Genomic DNA, 23063 nt, shown 5'->3' with positions numbered 1-23063 from the left:
TGTTTTTGCCCTTTATAAGAATGATACCAAACTCTAACTAGTTTTGGGGGACTTGATTTTCCTCTCTTACTATGTTTTAAGATTACCGATTTTGTTGCATGCCTTGTAGATCATTTAATTTTCACTTAAACTTAGTACTCCAATGTGCAAAAAACCCACAAATAATTTATGCATTTTCCTGTCAGTGTACATCTTGTTTATTTCTGTTTTTTCTGCTATAAACGTCTTGTGTAAGTTCCTTGGTGCACATATGTAAGGGGCTCTCTATTTTTTTATTTTTGAGACAGAGTCTTGCTCTGTTGCCAAGGCTGGAGTGCAGTGGTGCCGATCTCAGCTCACTGCAGCCTCCACCTCCTGGGTTCAAGTGATTCTCCTGCCTCAGCCTCCCAAGGTTAGCTGGGATTACAGGCGTCTGGCTAATTTTTGTATTTTTACAAAACAGTTGGGGTTTCCCCATATTGGCCAGGCTGGTCTCTAACTCCTGACCTTAAGTGCTCCGCCTGCCCTGGCCTCCCAAAGTGATGGGATTACAGGCGTGACCCACTGTTTCTGGCCTGAGACTCTCAGTTCTTAAGAGTAGAATTGTTGGGTCATGGGTTATAATTTTTTTTTTTCTTTTTAAAATGTGTTAAATATACATAATGAGGTTTACTATTTTAACTATTTTACAGCATGTAATGTAGTGGCTATAATACATTCACAATGTTGTATAACCACCAGTACTGATTTCCAGAACTTTCCCATCATCCTAAACAAAAACTCTGTAACCATTAAGCAGTAACTTCCCATTCATTCTACCCTCCGCTGCTGGTAACCTCAATTCTACTTCTGTATGACTTTGCCTATTGTAGATACCTCATATAAGTGGAATCATGTATTTGTCCTTTTGTGTCTGGTTTCTTTCACTCAGCATATTTTTTATGTTTTTAATGTTCACCCATGTATCACATCTTGGTTCCTTTTTATGCCATATAATATTCCATTACAGTAGGGCCCATCCACCCCCCCAACCCCTGCCCCTTATCTGTGGTTTCAGTTATCTGTGGTCAGCTTTGGTCTGGAAATATTAAATGGAAAATTTCAGAAATCAACAATTGATAATTATTAAATTACTCACCATTCTGAGTAATGTGATAAAAATCTCTTCTTGTCCCATCCAGGACACAAATCATCATTTTGTCCAGCATCTCCATGCTGTATACACTACCTGTCTGTTAGTCACTTAGTAGCTGTCTTGGTTATCAGATTGTCTGTCACTGGTATCGCAGTGCTTGTGTTCAAGTAACCATTTTACTTAATAATGGCCCTAAAGTTCAAGAATAGTGATGCTAGCTATCGGATATGCCAAAGTGAAGCCGTTTTGAAGTTTTTTCTTTATGTTGAAAAGGCGAAATTTTTGACTTGGAAAGAAAAAAATTTTATGTGCAGGTTTCTAAGATTTATGGTAAGAACAAATCTTCTGTTTGTGAAATTGTGAACAGTATATTGCTATCATTGTTCTATTTTGTTGTTGTTCATCTCTTCCTGTGCCTAATTTATAAATTAAATTTATCATATGTGTGTGTGTATATATATGAATATATATATATGAATATATATATGAAAAAACATTATATATACATATTGGGTTTGATACTATCCACAGTTTCAGTCATCACTGCGAGGTCTTGGAACTGTGACTACTGTAAGGGGTGACTATTGTAACTCAGCATTTGGGTTGTTTCCACATTTTGGCTATTGTGAATAATGTCCCTGTAAACATTGGTGTACAAATATTTGAGTACCCGTTTTCAGTTGTTTTGGGTATATACCTAGGAGTGGAATTGTTGGGTCACATGGTAATTCTATGTTCAACCCTTTTTTTTTTTTGAGATGGAGTTTCACGCTTGTTGCCCAGGCTGGAGTGCACTGACGCGACCTCGGCTCACTGCAACCTTTGCCTCCCCGGCTCTAGTGAGTCTCCTGCCTCAGCCTCCCAAGTAGCTGGGATTAGGCACGCACCACCACGCCCAGCTATTTTTTGTATTTTTAGTAGAGACACTATTTCGCCATGTTGACCATGCTGGTCTCCAACTCCTGACCTCAGGTGATCCTCCCACCTCGCCCTCCCAACGTGCTGGGATTACAGGTGTGAGCCACTGCGTCTGGCCTATGTTTAACCTTTTGAGAATCACCAAGTTATTTTCCACAGAGTCTGCACCATTTTGCATTTCCACAAGCAGTTTGGAAGGGTCCCAGTTTTTCTACATCCTGGCCAACATTTGTTATTTTTGGTCTTTTTGACAACTAGTGGTTGTGAAGTGGTATCTGTTGTGGTTTTGGTTTGCACTTTCCTAATGATTAGTGATGTTGAGCATTTCTTCATGTGTTTATTGGTGATTTGTATTTCTATAATAGACGTAGAAATGTCTATTCATGTCCTTGTCCACTTTTGAATTTTTTTTTTTTTGGTTGAGTTGTAGGAACATTTTTAGAAATTCAGGATTCATATCTTAATAGATATGATTTGCAAATACTTACTTTCTCATATTCTGTGGGTTGTCTTTTTACTTTCTTGATAGTGTCCTTTGATGCACAAAACATTGGCGTTTTGAAAAAGTCCAGTTTATCTTTTTGTTGATAATCTTACATTCATACATCATTTTCCTGTTTTTCTTTAGTTTTTGACCGTTGTTCCCTTTAGCTAATTGGCTATATAAAGAGAATTCATTTAACGTTTTTGACTAATAATTCCAGTATCTGGGCTTTCTCAGGTATGGTTTCTGGTAATTCTTTTTTTTTTTTTTTTTTCCTCCTGTAAATGGGCCATACTTTGCTGTTTCTTTGAGTGCTTTGTAATTTTTTGTTGTAGTCAGAACTTTCTGAGTATTGTAATGTGGTACCTCTAGAAATCTTATTCTCTCACTCCGGGAGATTTTGCTTGTTTCCAGCTGCAGCCATCCATTTGTGACATTTTCAAACTATTTGTACAAAGGCTATAGAACCCTCTCCCCACTCTTATCCTTCCAAAAAAGAGTTCTATCTCTTTAAATCTTCCTGTAGATCCTGTTTCGGCTTTGTCCCCTTAAATCTTCTGGTGGCTGCTGCTTGGAGTAGCAGCTGCAGTCTCAGAAGGGTGAAACCCAGGCAAGAGTCTATTCTGGTCCCTTAGGGAACTGCTAGACCAACCAAAATGCACAACCCTATATATTGGGAAGAGAAGGTCCCTCCTGTCCGCCCTGGCACCAGCCAGCTGCTTCCAGCACATGTGCCACTTTCCCCCACAGCTGTGTCAGGGCTGAGTATGGAGGGGTAGCTGGTTCATTTAGGCCACCCTCTTACCAGAAATCAGTCTCCTCTGTTTATTGTAGATATCCTGTTAGGTCCCATAGTTCTGAAATAGTTGATTCCAATCATACTTTCTAGTTCAGTGGTTGCTTTGGTGGAGGGACTGATCCCTAGAGCTTCCTACTCTGTCATTTGGCATGAAATCACTGGTCCCCGTGTTGATTCTGGTTTCTTTTTCTGATACTACTTTTTTTTGAGTTATATTTTGGTGGTTTAATTAATAATACAATCTACTTCAGAATAATACTTTATTCTAGTAAAATATGTAGGAACTTTGCTCTTGTCTCTCCCCACCCCATACATTACATTTAAGTATGTTATAAACCCAACAGAATGGCCGGGTGTGGTGGCTCACGCCTGTAATCCCAGCACTTTGGGAGGTCAAGGCGGGCAGATCACCTCAGGTCAGGAGTTCAAGACCAGCCTGGCCAACATGGCAAAACCCTGTCTCTACTAAAAATACAAAAATTAGCCGGGTGTGGTGGTGGGCACCTGTAATCCCAACTACTCAGGAGGCTGAGGCAGGGAGAATCACTTGAACCCAGGAGGCGGAGGTTGCAGTGAGCTGAGATCATACCATTGTACTCCAGCCTGGGCAACAGAGCAAGACTCCGTCTCAAAACAAAAAACAAACAAAACCCAACAAAACATGTTACAATTATTTTATACAACCATTATCTTTTTAAAAAGTTGGCAAAGAAATGAGAAAAACATTTATTTATTATATTCACCTACTTACCATTTCTGTTCTTTATTTTTTCAGTGAATTTGATGTTGCTTTCCTTCCTCTTAAAGGGGCTTTCTTTGGGGCTTTCTTTCTTACTTATCATAAGGCAGGTTGCTAACATAAAGTTCTCTCAGTCTTTGTTTTTCTGGAAATGTCTTCATCTCACATTTTTGAGGATTAATGCTACATAGAGTATCTGTTGACAGTTTCTTTCTGTACTTTAAATGTCATTCCATTGCCTCTGGTCTCCATTGTTTCTCATAGTGATCTGTTAATTTGTGCTGTTGTTTTCATGTCTGATGAGTAATTTTTATCTTGCTGTCTTCATGATGTTCCCTTTGCCTTTGACTCTCAAGAGCTTATATATATGTGTGTTATTTCTTTGTGTTTATCCTATTTGAGGGTCATTGAACTTGAGTGAATTCGTGGTTTTCTATCGGATTTGGTAAGTTTTTGCCCATTATTTTTTCAGGTGGAATTCTCTTCTTCATGGAATTCCCATTACATGTATGTTCTTAATATTTTATCTGTCCCGTAGGTCTCCAAGCTTCTTTTTATTTTTATTTTATTTTATTTTTTTTTGAGACAAAGTCTTGCTCTTGTCGCCCAGGCTGGAGTGCAGTGGCGTGATCTTGGCTCACTGCAAGCTCCGCCTTCCGGGTTCAAGCGATTCTCCTGCCTCAGCCTCCTGAGTAGCTCAGGGGATTATAGGCGCCTGCCACCACGCCTGGCTAATTTTTGTATTTTTAGTAGAGATGGGGTTTCACCATGTTGGCCAGGCTGGTATCGAACTCCTGACCTCAGGTGATTCGCCCGCCTCCGTCTCCCAAGGTGCTGGGATTACAGGCGTGAGCCACTGCTCCTGGCCTTTAATTTTTTTAAAAATATTTTTGTTTGTTGAGTCGTTTATACCATTATTTCCTGTAATCTCTATACCCCTGGTTTCCTCTTATTCTATAAAAATATTTACAATAGATCCTTGAAGTCTTTGCTAAATCTGAAGTCTGAGAAGACATTTTCAGGTGTGTGTGTGTGTGTTTTACATCTTGAATGTGGGTCCCTCTTTCTTTGCATGTCTTGTAATGTTTTATTTATTTACTGGACATTTAAAACAACACTATAGCAATCTGGATTCGTATCTCCCTACCTTTTGCCAGGTGGTTGTTGCTTTGTTTGTTTTGTGAAAACAAACAAACTGTTGAATCTGTGAAATCTGAATCTGTAAAATCTCTTCTGTATTGTGCAGCTGCTGATTTCTGTCATTTATTCTGCCTAGTTTTAATTTTTAAGACTTGTTTCTTATTTTGTTTCTTCTGGGGCAGCAGAGCTTAGTATTCAGCCAAAGATTGATAGGTTTGGTGTCCAAATACCTTTAGCCAGTAAGGCTGTGCTCAAGTGTGCCCTGGCTTTTATTTTCTGTTGTGCTTTCTCAGGTCTCTTTTGCATAGGCATAGAGGCTTAGTTGACTAAGGATGTAATAATGGCTTCGGCTCCCTCTGGTCTTTGCTGGACACGTGCACAGCCTCTGATCAAGGTGGGATTTGTGGAGAGTTTACCAGGCCCCCTGTGCTTCTCTCACTACATGTAATTCTGTGTTAAATCCCTGGTGTTTCCAGTGCTTTGCTTGCCCCATACAGAATTGTGACCTCAAGTAGCAGATCTCCTTGTTTGTTTCCCATTGAAATCACCTGTTTAAACTGGACGCTCTCCATCAATCAAGTCCCATCTGGAGATAGCAGTGAATGTGCTGGTTTTCACTGCTTACCTCACCCTCGTTAAATTACAGTTTTGTCTAGCTTTATAGTTGCCTTTCAGGAAGGGGATTTATCATCTTCCTTCTTCTGCTATGCTGGAAGTGAATCTCCAAATTAGAATGTTAGAATATACTATTACCCATTAATTTTTTTGTCTTAATTAAAGCTAAATTTGCTGTCAGTTTTTTCCCTGTGACAGAGATTTTAAACTAGAAATTTGAGTTGCCTTCATTTCATTGTGAATGCTTTAAAAAATAAGAGTATTTGTTAAGTTTTGTTATTGTTGAGATTAAGAGATCTGGCTGTGGATTCCAGTATAGCTAGTGAGTGCCTCATCTGTAAAATGACCACAGTAATAGTTCTACCACAAGGGTTTTTGGTAAAAAGTAAATGAATTAATTAAAGCACTTAAAATACTGTCTCATAAAAGTAAATACTAGATAAATACCTGTTTTCATGTATGTTTATGTATTTATCATTTTCTTCATAAAAATTTGGTTTCAATTTGTAATTCCTTGGCAATTAAATTTCTAAACTCTTGGAAATACATCACATTGGTAGCTTTCCTTATCTGCCTATGAAGTGACATTCAGTTGTTTCCTAAGTAGTATTACATTTGAATATTTGAATGTTTACCTATTTTTCATGTATCTATGAAATTTACTACACTGTAGGTGGTGAGCTTCATTTTCTCCAAATTGGAGGAACCTGTGATGATATTGATGAAGCTGATATACTAGTGGATGGATCTCTTTGTAAAGGAATAGAACCATCTTCAGAAGGTTCCAAACCTTTATCAAATCCTTCAAGTCCTGGCATTTCAGGTATGATATTAAATTTTTAAATGATTTTAAAAAAAGATTAGGTATTATTTATCATTTTTCTAGTTGTTGGAAGATGTAAACATATTAACGTAAGAAGTGATTCTCAACCTGTATGGTATGTTACTCAATATTTGTGAAGTCATCTAAGAGGTTAAAACAAACATTTCAGCCATTAATGAGCTTTCAGTCTAATTAGAGGAGGGAAAAATCATATAAAAGAGAATTCATTAAGAATAAAATTAGTAGACTGGCTCATATTATTAATATTACTACTGGAATTGAAAAGCTGAAAAAAAATACTGCCACTGAGGATATATTTAGGTGGTATATTCAACACATACGTTGCCCCATCCTGAATCTCTCGATAGGTTTGTTTATATTTGTTTGTTGTTTTTGCCTTTTTTCCCCCATCCTTGACCCACATTGCCCTCCAGAGCTAATTTTTCAAAAGAAGTTTTGCTAGCATGCTACTCCCTGCCGAAAAATCATTATTTGCCTTGTAGACTTTTATGAAATCATAGTAGCCTGCTTCTCAATCTCCAGTTACTTGAGTTAACCAAGATGTCTTGGTTAAGTATACAACTTGGTATAAAAAGCTAAAATACTGAATATTCTCATATTTTATAGGTTATTGGTTGAATGGAGAAGATTTTTTATAAAGTACAGAAAAATACTTTTTAGTAGAGGAAAGATGAATTTTGTAATGAAGAAATAAATAATGTAAAGAAAGAAGATTGACACGCTGTTAATATTTACAAACTAAGCAGATTTAAAAGGGTCTAGACTTTGAGAAAAAGATGTAATTTGAATTAAACTTGTAATAATTTTATAGAACTTGCTGTCATTTTTTTATTGTGAAAATATTCTAAACCTACCAGATTTTATATTTTAGTATTTCATTAATTTTTTAAAGTGGGAACAATGGCTTCTTAGCATTTTTTAATGTTATACATTTCACTGATGTGAATACATGTATAGCATTTGTAAAGAAACCTAATTAGTATGAAGCACGTTATTACTCTTATAATACTAGCATGTATGCAAGATTTTCTTAACTGCCACAGAAATAGAAAAAACAATTTAATTTTTCAGTTTGTAATTATTTCTTTACCACATAGCTTTTGACTGTTTTAGTGTTTTATTCATATGTTATGTACTTGCCTGATGTCTAGCATTTTATTTTGTAAAAAATAGGGTCTAAAAGTTAATTATTGGTCTGATGTACATTGGCTTGCACTTTAGTACCACTGCTTTTCTTGCCATCCTTATTAGGGCTAAAGTTCAGTAAGCCCTTTTCTAACAGGTTGGGTTTGGGTTTCTTCAATAGCGAGTATTGTCTCTAATTTTAAATATATAAGTTAGAATTTTCTTCTTTGCTATTATTTAGCCAGAGTTAGTTATCTTAGTTATATATAGATACCTGAGCCCACTTTATTAACTTTCAGAATATTTGGCAAGTGTTGCAATAGAAAACATAAGCATGAATTAAAACTTCACTTCATTGTCTTCTTCTTTTTTTTTTTTTTTTTTTTACACCTATTTCAAATACTGCTCTCACTAATGTTAAGGAGTTGATTTATTGGTGGACCAGCCATTCACCCTTGAAATCTTGACATCCCTAGTGGAGCTAACCCGCTTTGAGACTTTGACTCCAAGGTTTTCAGCGACTGTTCCTCCATGCTGGGTAGAAGTTCAACAAGAACAGCAGCAAAGGAGGCATCCTCAACATTTGCATCAGCAACACCATGGTGATGCTGCTCAGCATACTCGAACTTGGAAACTACAGACCGACAGGTAAAAGATATTCCCAAGATAATTAATTTTAAGTCCATCTTGTGTATTTGTTAGAGACAACGTAGAATTCCTAGGTATATTACTGTTTATCTTTTTTTTTTTTGAGACAGAGTCTCACTCTGTCACCCAGGCTGGAGTGCAGTGGCGCAATCTCGGCTCACTGCAACCACTGCCTCCTGGGTTCAAGTGATTCTCCTGCCTCAGCCTCTCAAGTAGGTGGGACTACAGGCGCGCGTCACCACGTCCGGCTAATTTTTGTATTTTAGGTAGAGACGGGGTTTCACTGTGTTGGCCATGCTGGTCCCGAACTCCTGATCTCAGGTGATCCACCTACCTCGGCCTCCCAAAGTGCTGGGATTATGGGCATGAGCCACCATGCCTGGCCTGTTTGTCTTTTAAACTGTCTAAAAGATAAACAGTAATATACCTAGGAATTCTGTGTTGTCTCTAACAAATATATAAGCTAATTTTTGCATGTTGATGACTTTGTTCCTTCTATTTGTCATATTTGCTTTTGGAAATTGTTATATTCTTATTCTTAATTTTAGGATAAAATAATGAGAGTAATTTACTACTGCAATTAGTTTGGTCACTTAGTCCACAGATTTATTTAACAAATACTCAAATGCTTGTTTTGTATTTAATAAAAGCAGGCACTCTTACAGTCACTAGTAATATGGGTCTCATAGAATTTACCTCCTAATGGCAATAGAAAGTAAACAGATACATATACCATGCCATATGGGCATAAAAGCTATGAAGAATGTTAAAACAGAGTATGTCAATAGAGTAGTTGTTGGATAGGTAATTGCATGTAAGAGTGAGAGAGTGAGAGAAAAAGAGAGACAATGTGTATGGTATTTTCAATATAAGGGACCTAAGAAAGGCTACCATGATAATAGCAATACAGAACCCTGAGGACTATATCTTGTGAGTTCTAGGAAAAGAAATATGACCATTGTTGTTGGAGTGCTGTGAATATAAGGGAGAGTGGTAGGGAGGGAGATCCAAAGAGGTAGCTGGGTGCCAGGCATGGTCGCTCAAACCTGTAATCCCAGCACTTTGGGAAGCCAAGGCAGGTAAATCAGTTGAGGCCAGGAGTTTAAGACCAGCCTGGCCAACATGGTGAAACGCTGTCTCTACTAAAAATACAAAAAGTAGCTGGGTGTGGTGGTGCACACCTGTAATCCCAGCTACTCAGGAGGCTGAGGCAGAGAATTGCTTGATCCTGGGAGGCGGAGGCTGCAGTAAGCCAAGATTACGCCCCACTGCACTCCAGCCTGGGCTACAGAGTGAGACTCCATCTCAAAAAGAAAAACAGAGGTAGAGGTACCTGGGAGCTGGATCATGAATGCCTTTATAAAAGGTCAGGCACGGTGGCTCACATCTGTAATCCTAGCATTTTGGGAGACTGACGCAGGAGGATCACTTGAGCCCAGGTGTTCAAGACCCACCTGGGCAATATAGGGAGACCTCGTCTCTATAAATAATAAAAAAAAATTTAGCTGGACATGGTGGTATGTGCCTGTGGTCCCAGATACTTGGGAAACTGAGGTGGGAGAATCACTTGAGCCCAGGCGGTTGAGGCTGTAGTGAGCCATGATTGTGCCACTGTACTCTGGCCTGGGTGACAGAGTGAGACCCCATTTCGGAAAAAAAAAAAAAAAAAAAACTTTCATGCTACGTGAGATGGGAAAGTGTTAGCAGGTTTGAATACAGGAGTGATGTGGTATAATTTATATTTTACAAAGATTACTTTGACTTCTGTATTTAGAATGATGGTTGTGGTGGGGAGGGCAGTGATAGAATGGTTTTAGTTTGGTTGCTGTTGTGCTAATTCAGGAATGCTGATGGTAGCTTGGACCATTGTGATAGTGATGGAGGTAGTGAAAAGAGTCGTTAGATTCTGGATATAATTTGGAGGTACAAGGAATAGAATTTGCTGATGTATTGAACATATTGTGTGACGGGAGAATAAAGGATAGCTTTCAGGTTTTGGCCTGAGTTCACTGAAAAAATGAAGTTTCTGTTTACTGAGATTTGGAAGTGGGTTTTTTCATAATGAGTTTGAGATGTCTAGTAGACATTTGGATATGAGCCTTAAATTTAGTGGAGGAGTTTGGAGATTTAAATTTTCCAGCATATATATAGCATTTAAAACCCAAGAATGAATATATATAAGAAATGCAATAAATTGTTGTTTTGAAATGAAGATTCTGGGACCCTACTCATAGATCTAGGGTGGGTACCAGGAATTTGCACGTAATTCACATTAAATCGTTCACACTTTGAGGAATAAGAATGTATTGGTATATGCAAGTCTCAAGGCAGGTGTAGATTTCTAAAGTAAGATTATTCATTGCCCTTTGTTTAACATTCTCCATTGGGAGCTATTTTCTCTCTTGATCCCATTGAGAAACACTAGATTTTGTTGGAAGCTGCAAAGCAAAAAGTAGGAAAGGTGACCTTAATGATAATATGGTTGTGGCTGAAGAAAGATTTTTGCTTTATTTAGCATTTTTCCCCTTATTTGACAGCAACAGCTGGGATGAACATGTATTTGAATTAGTACTACCTAAAGCTTGTATGGTTGGACATGTGGACTTCAAATTCGTTTTGAACTCAAACATCACCAATATTCCACAGATACAAGTGACACTGCTGAAAAATAAAGCTCCAGGATTAGGGAAAGTCAATGGTAAGAATGTATCAAAATTTATCTTTGAAGATTTTATTTTGTGGTTGATTTCTGAAAACTAATTTTCAACTTGGCTAAGTTTCGTGTCCCTTTCTGTCCCTTGTTGCCATTTGCCTGCTCTACTTTTTGTGATTTTATTTAGAAAAGTAATTCAGAGAACATTTCAAAACTTTTCAGTGACCCAGTAATGTTCAGAATTGCATAAACTTGAATCATATAATTATACTTTTTTGGAAGTGAGATTAGTTCCTTTGTAAATTAGTTTGATTTTTAGCATTACTAGCTTTATGCATTTCTTTTCCTAGGAGAAGACTTAATTGTGAATAGAACTGTTATGGAAGTTACTTTTAAGGTTATTAGTGAAGCCAGCCTTTCATGTAATGCTAAAAATACACTCATTTTTATCTTTCTTACAAGTTCAGAATTTGTTGCATTGAGTTATTAAAGTAGATTATACACATTTAGCGTGGTTAGAAACTAGGTGTTACTACTGAGTGTTTTCTCCTTAATAAGTTAGTTTAAGAGGCTGGGGATAATTTCACGGTAAAATGGCAACTTAACCCCAGTTTCAAACATTGAAACTTGAAAATTTTCCTTTTTGAAAAATTACATATACGCCTGGCACTCTCTATCTGTGGGTTTCACATCCCAGGAGTCAACCAACCTCAGAAACAACCAATCATGGATTGAAAATACTTTGGGGGGGAAAAAATAAAAAAAATTACAACAATAAGAAAATATACAAATAAAAAGTAGTATTAGACCACATGTGGTGGCTCATGCCTATAATCCCAGCATTTTGAGAGGGCAAGGCAGGAGGATCACTTTAGCCCAGGAATTTGAGACCAGCCTGGGAAGTATAGCAAGCACATGTCTACAAAATTTTTTTTAAAAAATTAGCTGGGTGTAGTGGTGCACACCTGTGGCGCTACTCAGGTGGCAGTACTCATGAGGCTGAGGCAGGAGGATCACTTGAGCCCAGGATTTGGAGGTTACAGTGAGCTATGACTGCACCACTGCACTCCAGCCTAGGTGACAGAGTGAGACTCTCTCTGAAATAAATAAATAGTATTTGCATGGCATTCACATTGTATTAGGTTTTATTGGTAAACTAAAGATGATTAAAATTATACGGGAGGATATGAATAAGGTTATATACAAATATTATGCCATTTTATATAAGGGACTGGAACATCTGTGGATTTTGACATCTGTGGGGGTCCTGGAACTAATCCCCCACAGATACTGAGGGATGGATGACTATATGTGTGTCTGTATATTTATGTGAGTCTGTGTGTATATGGATATGTTCATATGTGTGCAGTCTTTTGACAGATTTTGAATTAATTGGGTGGAGGACTCAGGATTTGGTAGTTTCAAAGCTCTGCAAGTGCTTGTACCATGCAGCCTAGGGTAAGAACTTTTAGTTTAGTTGCCAGCAGATTGTTTCTTTAGGCAAATATTTTATTACCATTAAAAGAGAGAAGAATGTATAAAACAATTGAATCAAAATTTTCCTCCAATCATTTTATAGCATCTGTGATGAAAATCACAGAAGTTCCCAAGTTAACAGGAAATTTTAGATTTTTCAGGCACATAAATCATTGATATTAAAGAAAATTAAGTTTACTAATATTTTTATCCTCTAGAAACAGCAGTAGATAGGCAGATCACCTTTCCTTTGTCTCCAGCTCTTAACATTGAAGTGGAACAAAATGGGAAACCGTCCCTGGTTGATTTGAATGAAGAAATGCAGCACATGGATGTAGAGGAATCACAGTGTGAGTTAAATTATAGAGCTGTTGTCCATGACAGTAAAAGGAGTAGTGATCTGAATGCAACATGTCGGGCAAGATTTCCTTATGGCTTGCAAAAACTTGGTTTCAAGAACACAATTAAAAAATAACCTATAATTCTGCTTTGGCAATATGCTTTAACTTTCAGCTCATCTTTTGTGACCACAGCTGCGCTAATGCATTCTTGGTTTTTAATACCTTGGGATTTGAAATCAAGTCGTGGTTTATAATTTTTTTGAAAATAAAGGTGAACTGTAAAATAATATGGGAATGGAAAGCAACATAACAAATAATTGATTATAGTTCCTTAGCATGACAATTCTTATTTTAACACATTCTAAGTATGATATTTTGTGTGGTGGTATTATATGTAAATGGGATGATATTTGCTTATTAAATATTACATTTTAAATGAATGAATTTAAAAGAAAAATATGTATTTTTCTTTTTAGGTCTTAGATTATGTCCATTTTTGGAGGATCATAAAGAAGACATTCTATGTGGGCCAGTATGGCTTGCTAGTGGCCTTGATCTATCAGGGCATGCTGGAATGTTGACGTTAACAAGCCCCAAACTTGTTAAAGGTGAAGTAATACATTTTACAAAAGCAGAATTAATAATACCACAGTTGTAAAAAAGATGAAAAAAAAAACTGATCTCAAAAAAAATAAGATTGTTTTCTTTGGGACTTTCGTTCAAAATTTCATCAGTTTTCTGGTAGCTGAGGTCATTTCCTGTCATAAAGTAACTAACTGTATGGTTATCTGATCCTACTTTTTGTGTCTTAGAGGTCTCAGTGCTTTTTGAAAAAACGTTGAAGAAATGACTACAGGATGACTTAGTGTGACATAACAGAGCTCTTTTGAGTAAGCAGACATAATGTTCTGCCATTTTTACCCTTCCCATCACATCAGAGTCCCGTCTCTTCAGAGTTTTATTATATATTATTACAGTATCTTCCCTTAAAAGAGGTATTTTGTTTGTTTGTTTTTGTTTGTTTGAGACAGTCTCATTCTGTCACCCAGGCTGGAGTGTAGTGGCACTATCTTTGCTCACTGAAACCTCCACCTCCTAGGTTCAAGTGATTCTCTTGCCTCAGCCTCCCAAGTAGCAGGGATTACGCCCAGATAATTTTTGTAGTTTTAGTAGAGATGGGGTTTCACCATGTTGGCCAAGCTGGTCTGGAACTCCTCACCTCAAATCATCTGCCCACCTTGGCCTCCCAAAGTGTTGGGATTACAGGTGTCAGCCACCGCACCTGGCCAAGAGAGGTTTTTGTTTTGTTTTTTTTTTTTGAGACAGAGTCTTGCTCTGTTACCCAGGTTGGAGTGCAGTGCTGTGATCTCAGCTTGCTGCAACACCCACCTCCCAGGCTCAAGCAGTTCTCGTGCCTCAGCCTTCTGAGTAGCTGAGACTACAGGCGTGTGCCACAATGCCTGGCTAATTTTTTATTGTATTAGTGGAGGCGGGGTTTCATCATGTCGCCCAGGGTGATGTGGAACTCTTGAGCCCAGCCAGTCTGCCTGCCTCGGTCCCCCAAAGTGTTAGGATTGCAGACGTAAGCCACCGCTCCAGGCCAAAAGAGGATTTTTATTAGAAGAGCTTCGCCAGTATCATATACAATGATTTGAGTGTCATAAACAAATGCAGATTATAATGAATGTTTTAAGATAATGGGCTATCATGTTGATAATTTAGAAATATCAGTAGTAGGACGTTTTCAGCTTTTGTATTCTGGGGGTAAATAGAAAAAACCAACACAAAATGACTAGTTCAATTGTTAAAGAAATTTGGGGTGGGGTGGGATGTAGAGATCCTTCTCCAACCCAAGAAAATAGCTGACCAACTATATATCAGCTATTTACATTTGTGTACATTTGCTTCCTAATGTTTGTCCACATTCACACATAACCATTTAATTGCAGACATAGTACAGGTCAAGTATCCCTTATCTGAAATGCTTGGGACCAGAAGTGTTTCAGATTTCAGATTCTTTTCTGGTTTTGGAATATTTGTGATATACTTAACTAGTTCAGTATTCCTAATCCAAAAATCCAAAATATGAAATGTTCCAATGAGCATTTCCTTTTAGCATCATATCGGCTCTCAAAGAGTTTTGCATTTTAGAGCATTTTGGATTTTCAGATTAGGGAAACTCAGCCTGTATATATGCAAGTTTTGTGCTTTCTTGTTGTCATTAGGTTTTCGAGATGTTATGTGTTAGGTTTCATGCTGGGATACAGTAGTGAACAAAAACGAATCTCAAATTGTTTAGATTATAGGTTTTGTTCAATGAGAGTGTGCATCTTAAATTTTTAGGTGGAAATAGAAATATTGGTGTTTTTAAAAATTTTTTTATTTTTTAGAGACACAGTCTCCCTGTGTTGCCCAGGCTGGTCTCCAACTCCTGGGCTCAAGGGATCCTCCTACCTTGGCCTCCCAAAGTGCTAGGATTACAGGTGTGAGCCACCACGTCTGGTCAAAAATACTGACTTTTGACAAAATGGAGTGTAGAATTACATGGCATGTGTTTGGAAAGTATTAATTTTCTTAGAATATACTAAGATTTTTTTTCCATAAAATTCTCCCCAGCATCTTTGAAACTGAATAAGATAAGTGCTAAGTTTTTTTGGACGAGTAAAGGGGTAACATTGGCCAAAGAAATTTTGAAACAGAATGTCAGATACCACAACACAGAGAATAGTACAGTAGTGTTAAGAAAAATGTAACAGTGTAGTGCTAGCACAGCAGGCAGGTAGCTAAGTAGAGTGATAGCATTTAATACCTGGTAATGCAACAATAGACTGATAGTTTGCTGGCAGATGTAGTAATTTGATGATAATTAAGAAATGTATTTTATATATAGATTGTATAGTATGATCCCAATTTGGTTAATATCACATACTAGTGATAATAATTATTTGAGTGTTCTTTTTTTTTTTTTTTTTTTTTTTTTTTTTTTTTTTTTTTTTGAGACGGAGTCTTGCTCTGTCGCCCAGGCTGGAGTGCAATGGTGCCATCTTGGCTCATGGCAAGCTCCGCCTCCTGGGTTCACGCCATTCTCCTGCCTCAGCCTCCTGAGTAGTTGGGACTACAGGCGCCCGCCACCACGCCCCACTAATTTTTTTTGTGTTTGTAGTAGACGGGGTTTCACTGTGTTAGCCAGGATGGTCTCGATCTCCTGACCTTGTGATCTGCCTGCCTCACCCTCCCAAAGTGCTGGGATTACAGGCGTGAGCCACTGCGCCCGGCCTATTTGAGTGCTTTCTTTGTGCCAAGCACAGTTAACAGTGGTTTAGTTGACTCTGAGGTAGGAAATATTACTCTTATTTTACATTAGAAGAAACTGAGCCACAGAGAGGATAATTTGTCATGTGCCTAATAAATGGCAGAGCCATTTTTCAAACCCAGGTAGTGACTCCAAAGCCTGCATGCACATTGTTAACCGTCAGTACTATAATGCTATGTGTATATGTGCACATATATATGGATGTGTGTACATGTATGCATAAGAAGACTGGATGGATATACGTTCTGTAATTATCTAGATGATAGCTTAATGACAGTTTTGTGTGTGTGTGTGTGTGTGTGTGTGTGTGGTTTATGACATTTTTACCATTAAAATGAATAATATTGGGGAAAAAACATGCCAAATGTTTATCTCAATTAGTCAAAGATAATGGTTTTATGCTATTCATATCATTCCTTTGTTGGTTGTTTTTTGCTGACAGCGTCTGAAGGTGGTTCAACTTTCTTCTGCTCAAACAGTATAATTTGAAAGTTCTGGCCTGCTGTACTTTTTGTGGAGTTAGTTGTTGATCTTGTTCTATGAAGATGAAAAACAGTGGAATTTATTGGTGATTCAGTTATTTTCCCCATTCTACTCCACTTCTCTAGGTATGGCAGGAGGAAAATATCGTTCGTTTTTAATCCATGTCAAGGCAGTGAATGAAAGAGGAACAGAAGAGATTTGTAATGGTGGTATGCGTCCTGTAGTAAGGCTTCCATCCCTAAAACACCAGAGTAACAAGGGTTATTCACTTGCTTCACTTTTGGCTAAAGTTGCAGCAGGCAAGGTATGAAACTGTCATTTTGAACAATAACAATACAGTTTTAAACATTGTGGATCAGATTTAACACACTATTAGAAGTAGTATGACCTTTCAGTGATGTTTTACTATATGCTTTGGTTTGTATGTATTTTGTCTTTGGAGTGACTTAAATATATTTGGGAAGAAGAATGTTTGAGTTAACTTTATTATTTCATTTTATTTATTTTAGAGTTTTGAGACGGGGTCTCGCTCTTTCCCCCAGGCTGGAATGCAGTGGCGCAAACTCGGCTCACTGCAACCTCTGCCTCCCAGATTCAAGCCATCCTCCCACCTCAACTTCCCTAGTAGCTGGGATCACAGGCGTGTGCCACCATGCCCAGCTAATTTTTGTCTTTGTAGTAGAGACGGGGTTTCACCATATTGGCCAGGCTGGTCTCAACTCCTAACCTCAGGTGATCTGCCCACCTTGGCCTCTCAAAGTGCTGGGGTTACAGGCGTGAGCCACTGCACCCAGCCTGAATTAACTTTAGGCAAATTACCTAGCTTTTATAATGTATACTGAATAGGGAGTAATTGTTAGCAGATATTTCCCTTTATAATTATTTTAGACCATAATATTTATTTCTTTTGGTATGAGAGTTTCTTCATATGCCCTCTGTTGGCAACTCACAATCTTGTTTTTGGTGACTATTTGGGAGTATACAGAAAGAGAAGTTGGGGCGTAATTTTAAGACAGGTTCTAATCCTCATGGTTGATTTTCTGAAAGTAGCTGTGAACCGTGCAGCTCCTTACAATTGACTTATCTTGGATTTCCTGGAAGTCAGGAAGGAGGTTTTGTTTATCATCATTATTTATAAGGAATCATACTGATACTGATCAGTAATACCAGGCATTTTACACATATATAGGTCTTCCAGTTTTTCAAGGACTTCTGTGTACTTTATCTGATGTAATCTTCATTATAACTCTGAAGTAGGCATAGCAGGTTCTGTTACCTCCCTTTTTTAAATACTGAAAGTGAGTGAACCTTAGCAATTGGGGAGCCTGACATATCTCACGTAGTTATTTTATTTTATTGTGTTTATTTATTATTATTATTATTATTATTATTATTATCATTGAGACAGAGTCTTGCTCTGTTGCCCAGGCTGGAGTGCAGTGATGTGATCTCAGCTCACTGCAGCCTCCACCCCTTGAGTTCAAGTGAATCTCTTGACTTAGCCTCCCAAGTAGTGGGATTAAAGGCACTTACCCATGCTTGGCTAACTTTTGTATTTTTTGGTAGAGATAGGGTTTCACTGTGTTGGTCAGGCTGTTCTCGAACTCCTGAGTTCTGTGATCTGTCTGCCTCGGCCTCCCAAAGCTCTGGGATTACAGGCCTGAGCCACTGCACCCAGCGGAATTGGACTCAGGACTTTGGTTTTATCATCTGTAATCATTGGGTTATTGCCTTTAAAATAGTGGCTGTGTCTGTCTTTTTTTCCCCTATTATAATTCTGGAGAAAATTAGTCATTTACTGAATATGAGGGTACAAGCTATCATTTTAATTTGAGATTTATATTTTGATGGCCACAATTCAGTTATTTTCCTTTATTTTATAACTTTAGTGGTAAATGATTTTTAGTTTAGTTTATTTTTTAAAATTCATTATTATTTGTAATGTTTAGGAAAAATCATCTAATGTTAAGAATGAAAATACAAGTGGCACCCGTAAATCTGAAAACCTCCGGGGCTGTGATTTACTTCAAGAGGTCTCAGTCACCATTCGAAGATTTAAGAAAACTTCAATTTCTAAGGAAAGGTAATTTCATTGCATTATCTTGTTATTCTTACAGTAATGAAAGTGCAGAGCATAACACCACACACATACACACACAAATAAAAAATCTTTTACCTGAAAATTTTTTTTGTCCATTTTTCTTAAATAATTATAATTTTGATGAGAATATGAGTTGTCTTTATACTTCATTGGTTTATCTCTAGTGTCCGCACAGTGCTTGTTGTATAGCAGGAATGGATGATAGTTATTAATTTGACACGTACTCGTCAGGCAAGGGAGCGTGTATCTATAGTCCTAGCTACTCAAGACGTGGGGGTAGGAGGATCACTTGAACCCAGGAGTTTGAGTCCAGCCTGGACAACAGAGGGACACCCAATCTCTGGAGAAAAAAAACAAAACAAAAAGAAATTATACACATTCCATGTTACATTACAACACATTATTGTAAATGTTATTTTTTAAAAAATTTTCTACAAATGAAATACTTGACATATAGCTATTGATTGTTTTTAAATGTACTTGAGATGTTCATGATTTAAAATGAAACATTGCATTACCAGCCAGGTTGTGATAGCTTTAGTTGTTCTGTTTTGGTTGGTAATGTGTTTATATTTTCTTTTTTTGTAGAGTGCAACGATGTGCCATGTTACAGTTTTCAGAATTTCATGAGAAGCTTCTTAATACTCTTTGCAGAAAAACAGATGATGGCCAGATCACAGAACATGCCCAGAGCCTTGTGTTGGATACTCTCTGTTGGTTAGCTGGAGTTCATTCAAATGGACCCGGAAGGTTAATAATTAAAATTTTGCTTACCACTGTTGATTGCCTTTTAGATGTTATGATTGAAAGTTCAGGATGAGTCTAAATGTCTGCTATTGTTTTGCAGCTCAAAGGAAGGAAATGAGAACCTACTTTCAAAAACACGAAAATTTCTGTCAGACATCGTACGTGTTTGCTTCTTTGAGGCAGGACGAAGTATAGCCCATAAGTGTGCCCGATTTCTAGCCTTGTGCATTAGGTTGGTATGTTTTTAAGTTGAAAGCATACTTTCTAGGTACACCTGCAATTTAGTGGGTGATACCTTGTTTATAGTGTGATTTGATCCTTGTTTAATGTATGTATAATTTAAGAGAATTTCAAAAGTTGATGAAGATTGTTGATAATCTTAGCAAGAATTTTGGGTTCTTAGGGGAAAGTGTCATGTTAAATAAGTCTATTTAACTTTTAAGAAAAGAAGTCTGCTGAGCTTCTCTGCCTGTTAGTAGCAGTTTGGAGAATTTGGCAAGGGAACTCTTACACCCTTTTCACTCCTACTTTCCTTGGTTGTCTTTTCTTGCCCTAAAGTGTTTTCTCTGTTATGTAACAATCTTACCGACTTTTTTTTTGTGGCATTGTGCAGACCCTTTTTTTCTAAACCCTGAAACAAATTAGAACAGTCTGCCCTGATCCCCAGGGCATGTGTCCCAAGACCCCTCCCCTCCCCAGTGGAGACCTGAAACTGTAGCTAGTACTGAGCCATATATATAGTATTGTTTTTTCCTATATATACATACCTGCAATAAAGTTTAATTTATAAACTAGGCATAGTAAGAGATTAACAATAACTACTAATAAAATAGAACAGTTATAATAATATACTATGATAAAAGTTATATGAATGTGGTCTCTCAACATGTCTTATTGTACTGTACTCACCTGTGTTTAGACTGCACTTGACCATGTGTAACTGAAACTTTAGAAATTGAAACTGCATATATGGGTTCTTAATGTTTAAAGGTTCCTACTTGCTACTGTATCTAGGAAGTGTCTAAGAGCTAATGGTCAGTATTGACTGTTGTAAAGATAAGGGTTTAATGCATAAGAAAATATTTACAACGATCCTTAGTATAATCAGTTCCCGCTATCTTTTGGTATTTTATGTAGCTTTAAGGCAGGTTTTTCTTTTAATCGGTATAGAATACATTTTAAAGATTTTTAGGTACCACACCAGGTTTAGGGTCGAATTTAGACCTTGAGTAATGTCTTTACAATTTTTCTTTTTAAAAATTTTTCAGTAATGGCAAATGTGACCCATGTCAACCAGCATTTGGATCTGTTCTGTTGAAGGCTTTACTTGATAATATGTCATTTTTACCTGCAGCAGCAACTGGTGGTATGTAAAATTAATTTAATCACAAATAGTTATAGTCATATGGAACATCTCATATGTATACTTAGGATTATTTCATAACTATTTTTTCTCTATTAAAGTTCACTTTTCTGTGGCTTATCTGTATTTTTTGAAGGGATCGATAGATTGTGGCTGGGTGGTCATATACTCCGTCAATAGTACTCCAAGGAAAAGGTTCATGGAGCAGTTACGTTAATATCAAGTCATCTCAATTCATAACTATTTTTCTGTATTTCATTACAATCATTGAGTTGTTTGGTTGTTTACTGACTGTAACAGATCAGATGCCAGAAACCAGAATTCCAGCATGTGCCAGAGAGGTAACATAAATAAGTAAAATGGTCCAGGTGTCATTGCACATGCATATGTTTTGTGTGATTGGTAGGGACTATTGGTAGGTATTGGAATTTCCTAAAAGGGACCAGTGGTTTTTTTTTTTTTTTTTTTTTTTTTTAAAAGCACCTGAGGACTCTGTGGAAATGCCTTTCAAGAATGAATGTAATTGGAGGTAGAGAGTAGAATGATGGATACCAGAGTCTGGGAGGGTGAGTGGGATTTGAAGAGAGGTTGATAAATTAGTATGAACATATGGTTAGAAGAAATAAGTTCTAGTGTTTGATAGCACAGTAGGGTGACTGTAATTTGTGGTATATTTCAGAATAGTTAAAAGATTTAAAGTGTTCTCAATGCAGAGAGGTGACGGATATCCTAAATACCCTGATTTGATCATTGTGCATTGCATCCATATTTCAAAACATCACATATACCCCCTATATATGTGCAATTATTATGTATCAAAAAAGAGTGAAGGTGGTTATCAAGTAGGAATTCATAAAGCAATTCTAAAATAGCACATATATAAGGTAATGAAGATTTTTAAAGATTCTTACTGTTTTTGCTAGTACATGGTGTTACTATGAAGGGCTACTAATTTGGCCTTTTAAGCCAAATTTTATTTATTGATAGACATTTTTCACAATCTGTTTTATTAAAAAACAAACCATTCAGGCTGGGCACAGTGGCTCACACTTGTAATCCCAGCACTTTGGGAGGCCATGGAGGGAGGATTGCTTGAGGCCAGGAGTTTAAAAAAACAACCCATTCAACAAGTTACCTCAGTGAGTTATATATTTCATAAAGATTTCATCTTTGTGTTAAACAAAAAAATGCTTGTTTAGAGTTGTTGAAAAGTTATATCATTTTCTTAATTTAGGTAAAGTGTGTTTATATTTACATTGAACATATTTTGGCTACAACCATTAACTCTATGGAATAGAACATTTTGACTCAGTTGCTCATTACGATAGTCTCTAATGTTTAAAAGCTTCTTAAGGATAGTTTTAAAGTTGGGACGCTTAAGTTTTGGCATGTATGTAGCAGTTAATAAAAGTAAAAATACACTGTCATGATAATCTTTTAAGCAATGTGGATCTGTACCTAACGCATTATAGAATAATTTTATTCCCCATTCATTCACTAAAATGGGCTGTTTGAAGCTCACTGCCATCCACTATTTTTTAAAGTTTAGTACAGAGAAACAGTATGTTGGTAAGGATGATTTGAAGGACCTGCAGTCTCCTCACTTTTTCAGCTATTTCGAAGTGTCCCTCAGAGGCATCTCACATTATTATACACCTAAATAAATACACATTATTATACACCTAAATGACTTTATAAAACTCTCCAGAAATATTTGAAATTCTTAGTGTAAGACTGTGCCTCAGTGTGTTGTTTATATTTTAAGTGTCCTCTTTGATCCCTCCAAGGAGTTATCTTTGTAAATTGCCCATAAGATTGTCTTTCCAGAAAAGGGAGTATCTTTCTAGCAAAAGGAAGTATTCTGATAAATAGGTAATCTTAAATTCTCATTGTTAGAGGAAAAGGAGGAAAAAGAAACATTTATTTTGTTTTTATTGTTTCCAGGTTCTGTCTATTGGTATTTTGTCTTACTGAATTATGTGAAAGATGAAGATCTGGCTGGATGCAGTACAGCTTGTGCATCTTTGCTTACTGCAGTGTCCAGACAGTTACAGGACAGGCTAACACCAATGGAGGCTTTACTTCAGACAAGGTATTTTAGTATATCTAATGACTAATAATAGGCGTCTCTGAGTATGATCACGCTTTTGCAGAGAACTG

At 37.1% G+C, this 23063-nt stretch overlaps 1 protein-coding gene across 29 annotated transcripts in view; it reads left to right on the top strand.

Moving 5' to 3' along the window:
• The window catches only part of BIRC6 (baculoviral IAP repeat containing 6), a 263300-nt gene that overhangs the window by 69311 nt on the left and 170926 nt on the right, over window positions 1-23063 (top strand). For 16 of the 29 annotated variants that reach the window (XR_004669772.3, XM_055108071.2, XM_055108074.2 and 13 more), the window contains exons 11-21: window positions 6483-6632; window positions 8201-8426; window positions 10964-11124; window positions 12774-12905; window positions 13373-13504; window positions 16818-16996; window positions 18642-18775; window positions 19382-19543; window positions 19641-19772; window positions 20809-20906; window positions 22848-22995. Coding sequence is in view for 28 of the 29 variants with exons in the window: in XM_055108071.2 (XP_054964046.1) it covers window positions 6483-6632; window positions 8201-8426; window positions 10964-11124; window positions 12774-12905; window positions 13373-13504; window positions 16818-16996; window positions 18642-18775; window positions 19382-19543; window positions 19641-19772; window positions 20809-20906; window positions 22848-22995 (1654 nt within the window). In the remaining variant the exon portion in view is untranslated. The remainder of the gene's footprint in view (window positions 1-6482; window positions 6633-8200; window positions 8427-10963; window positions 11125-12773; window positions 12906-13372; window positions 13505-16817; window positions 16997-18641; window positions 18776-19381; window positions 19544-19640; window positions 19773-20808; window positions 20907-22847; window positions 22996-23063) is intronic. The other 13 variants (XM_034952910.4, XM_063595001.1, XM_055108078.2 and 10 more) reach the window with 2 other exon arrangements.

Source organism: Pan paniscus, chromosome 12, assembly GCF_029289425.2.
Source record: "Pan paniscus chromosome 12, NHGRI_mPanPan1-v2.0_pri, whole genome shotgun sequence".
Taxonomy (NCBI): Eukaryota; Metazoa; Chordata; class Mammalia; order Primates; family Hominidae; genus Pan; species Pan paniscus.
This window is presented reverse-complemented; position numbering and strand designations above follow the sequence as displayed.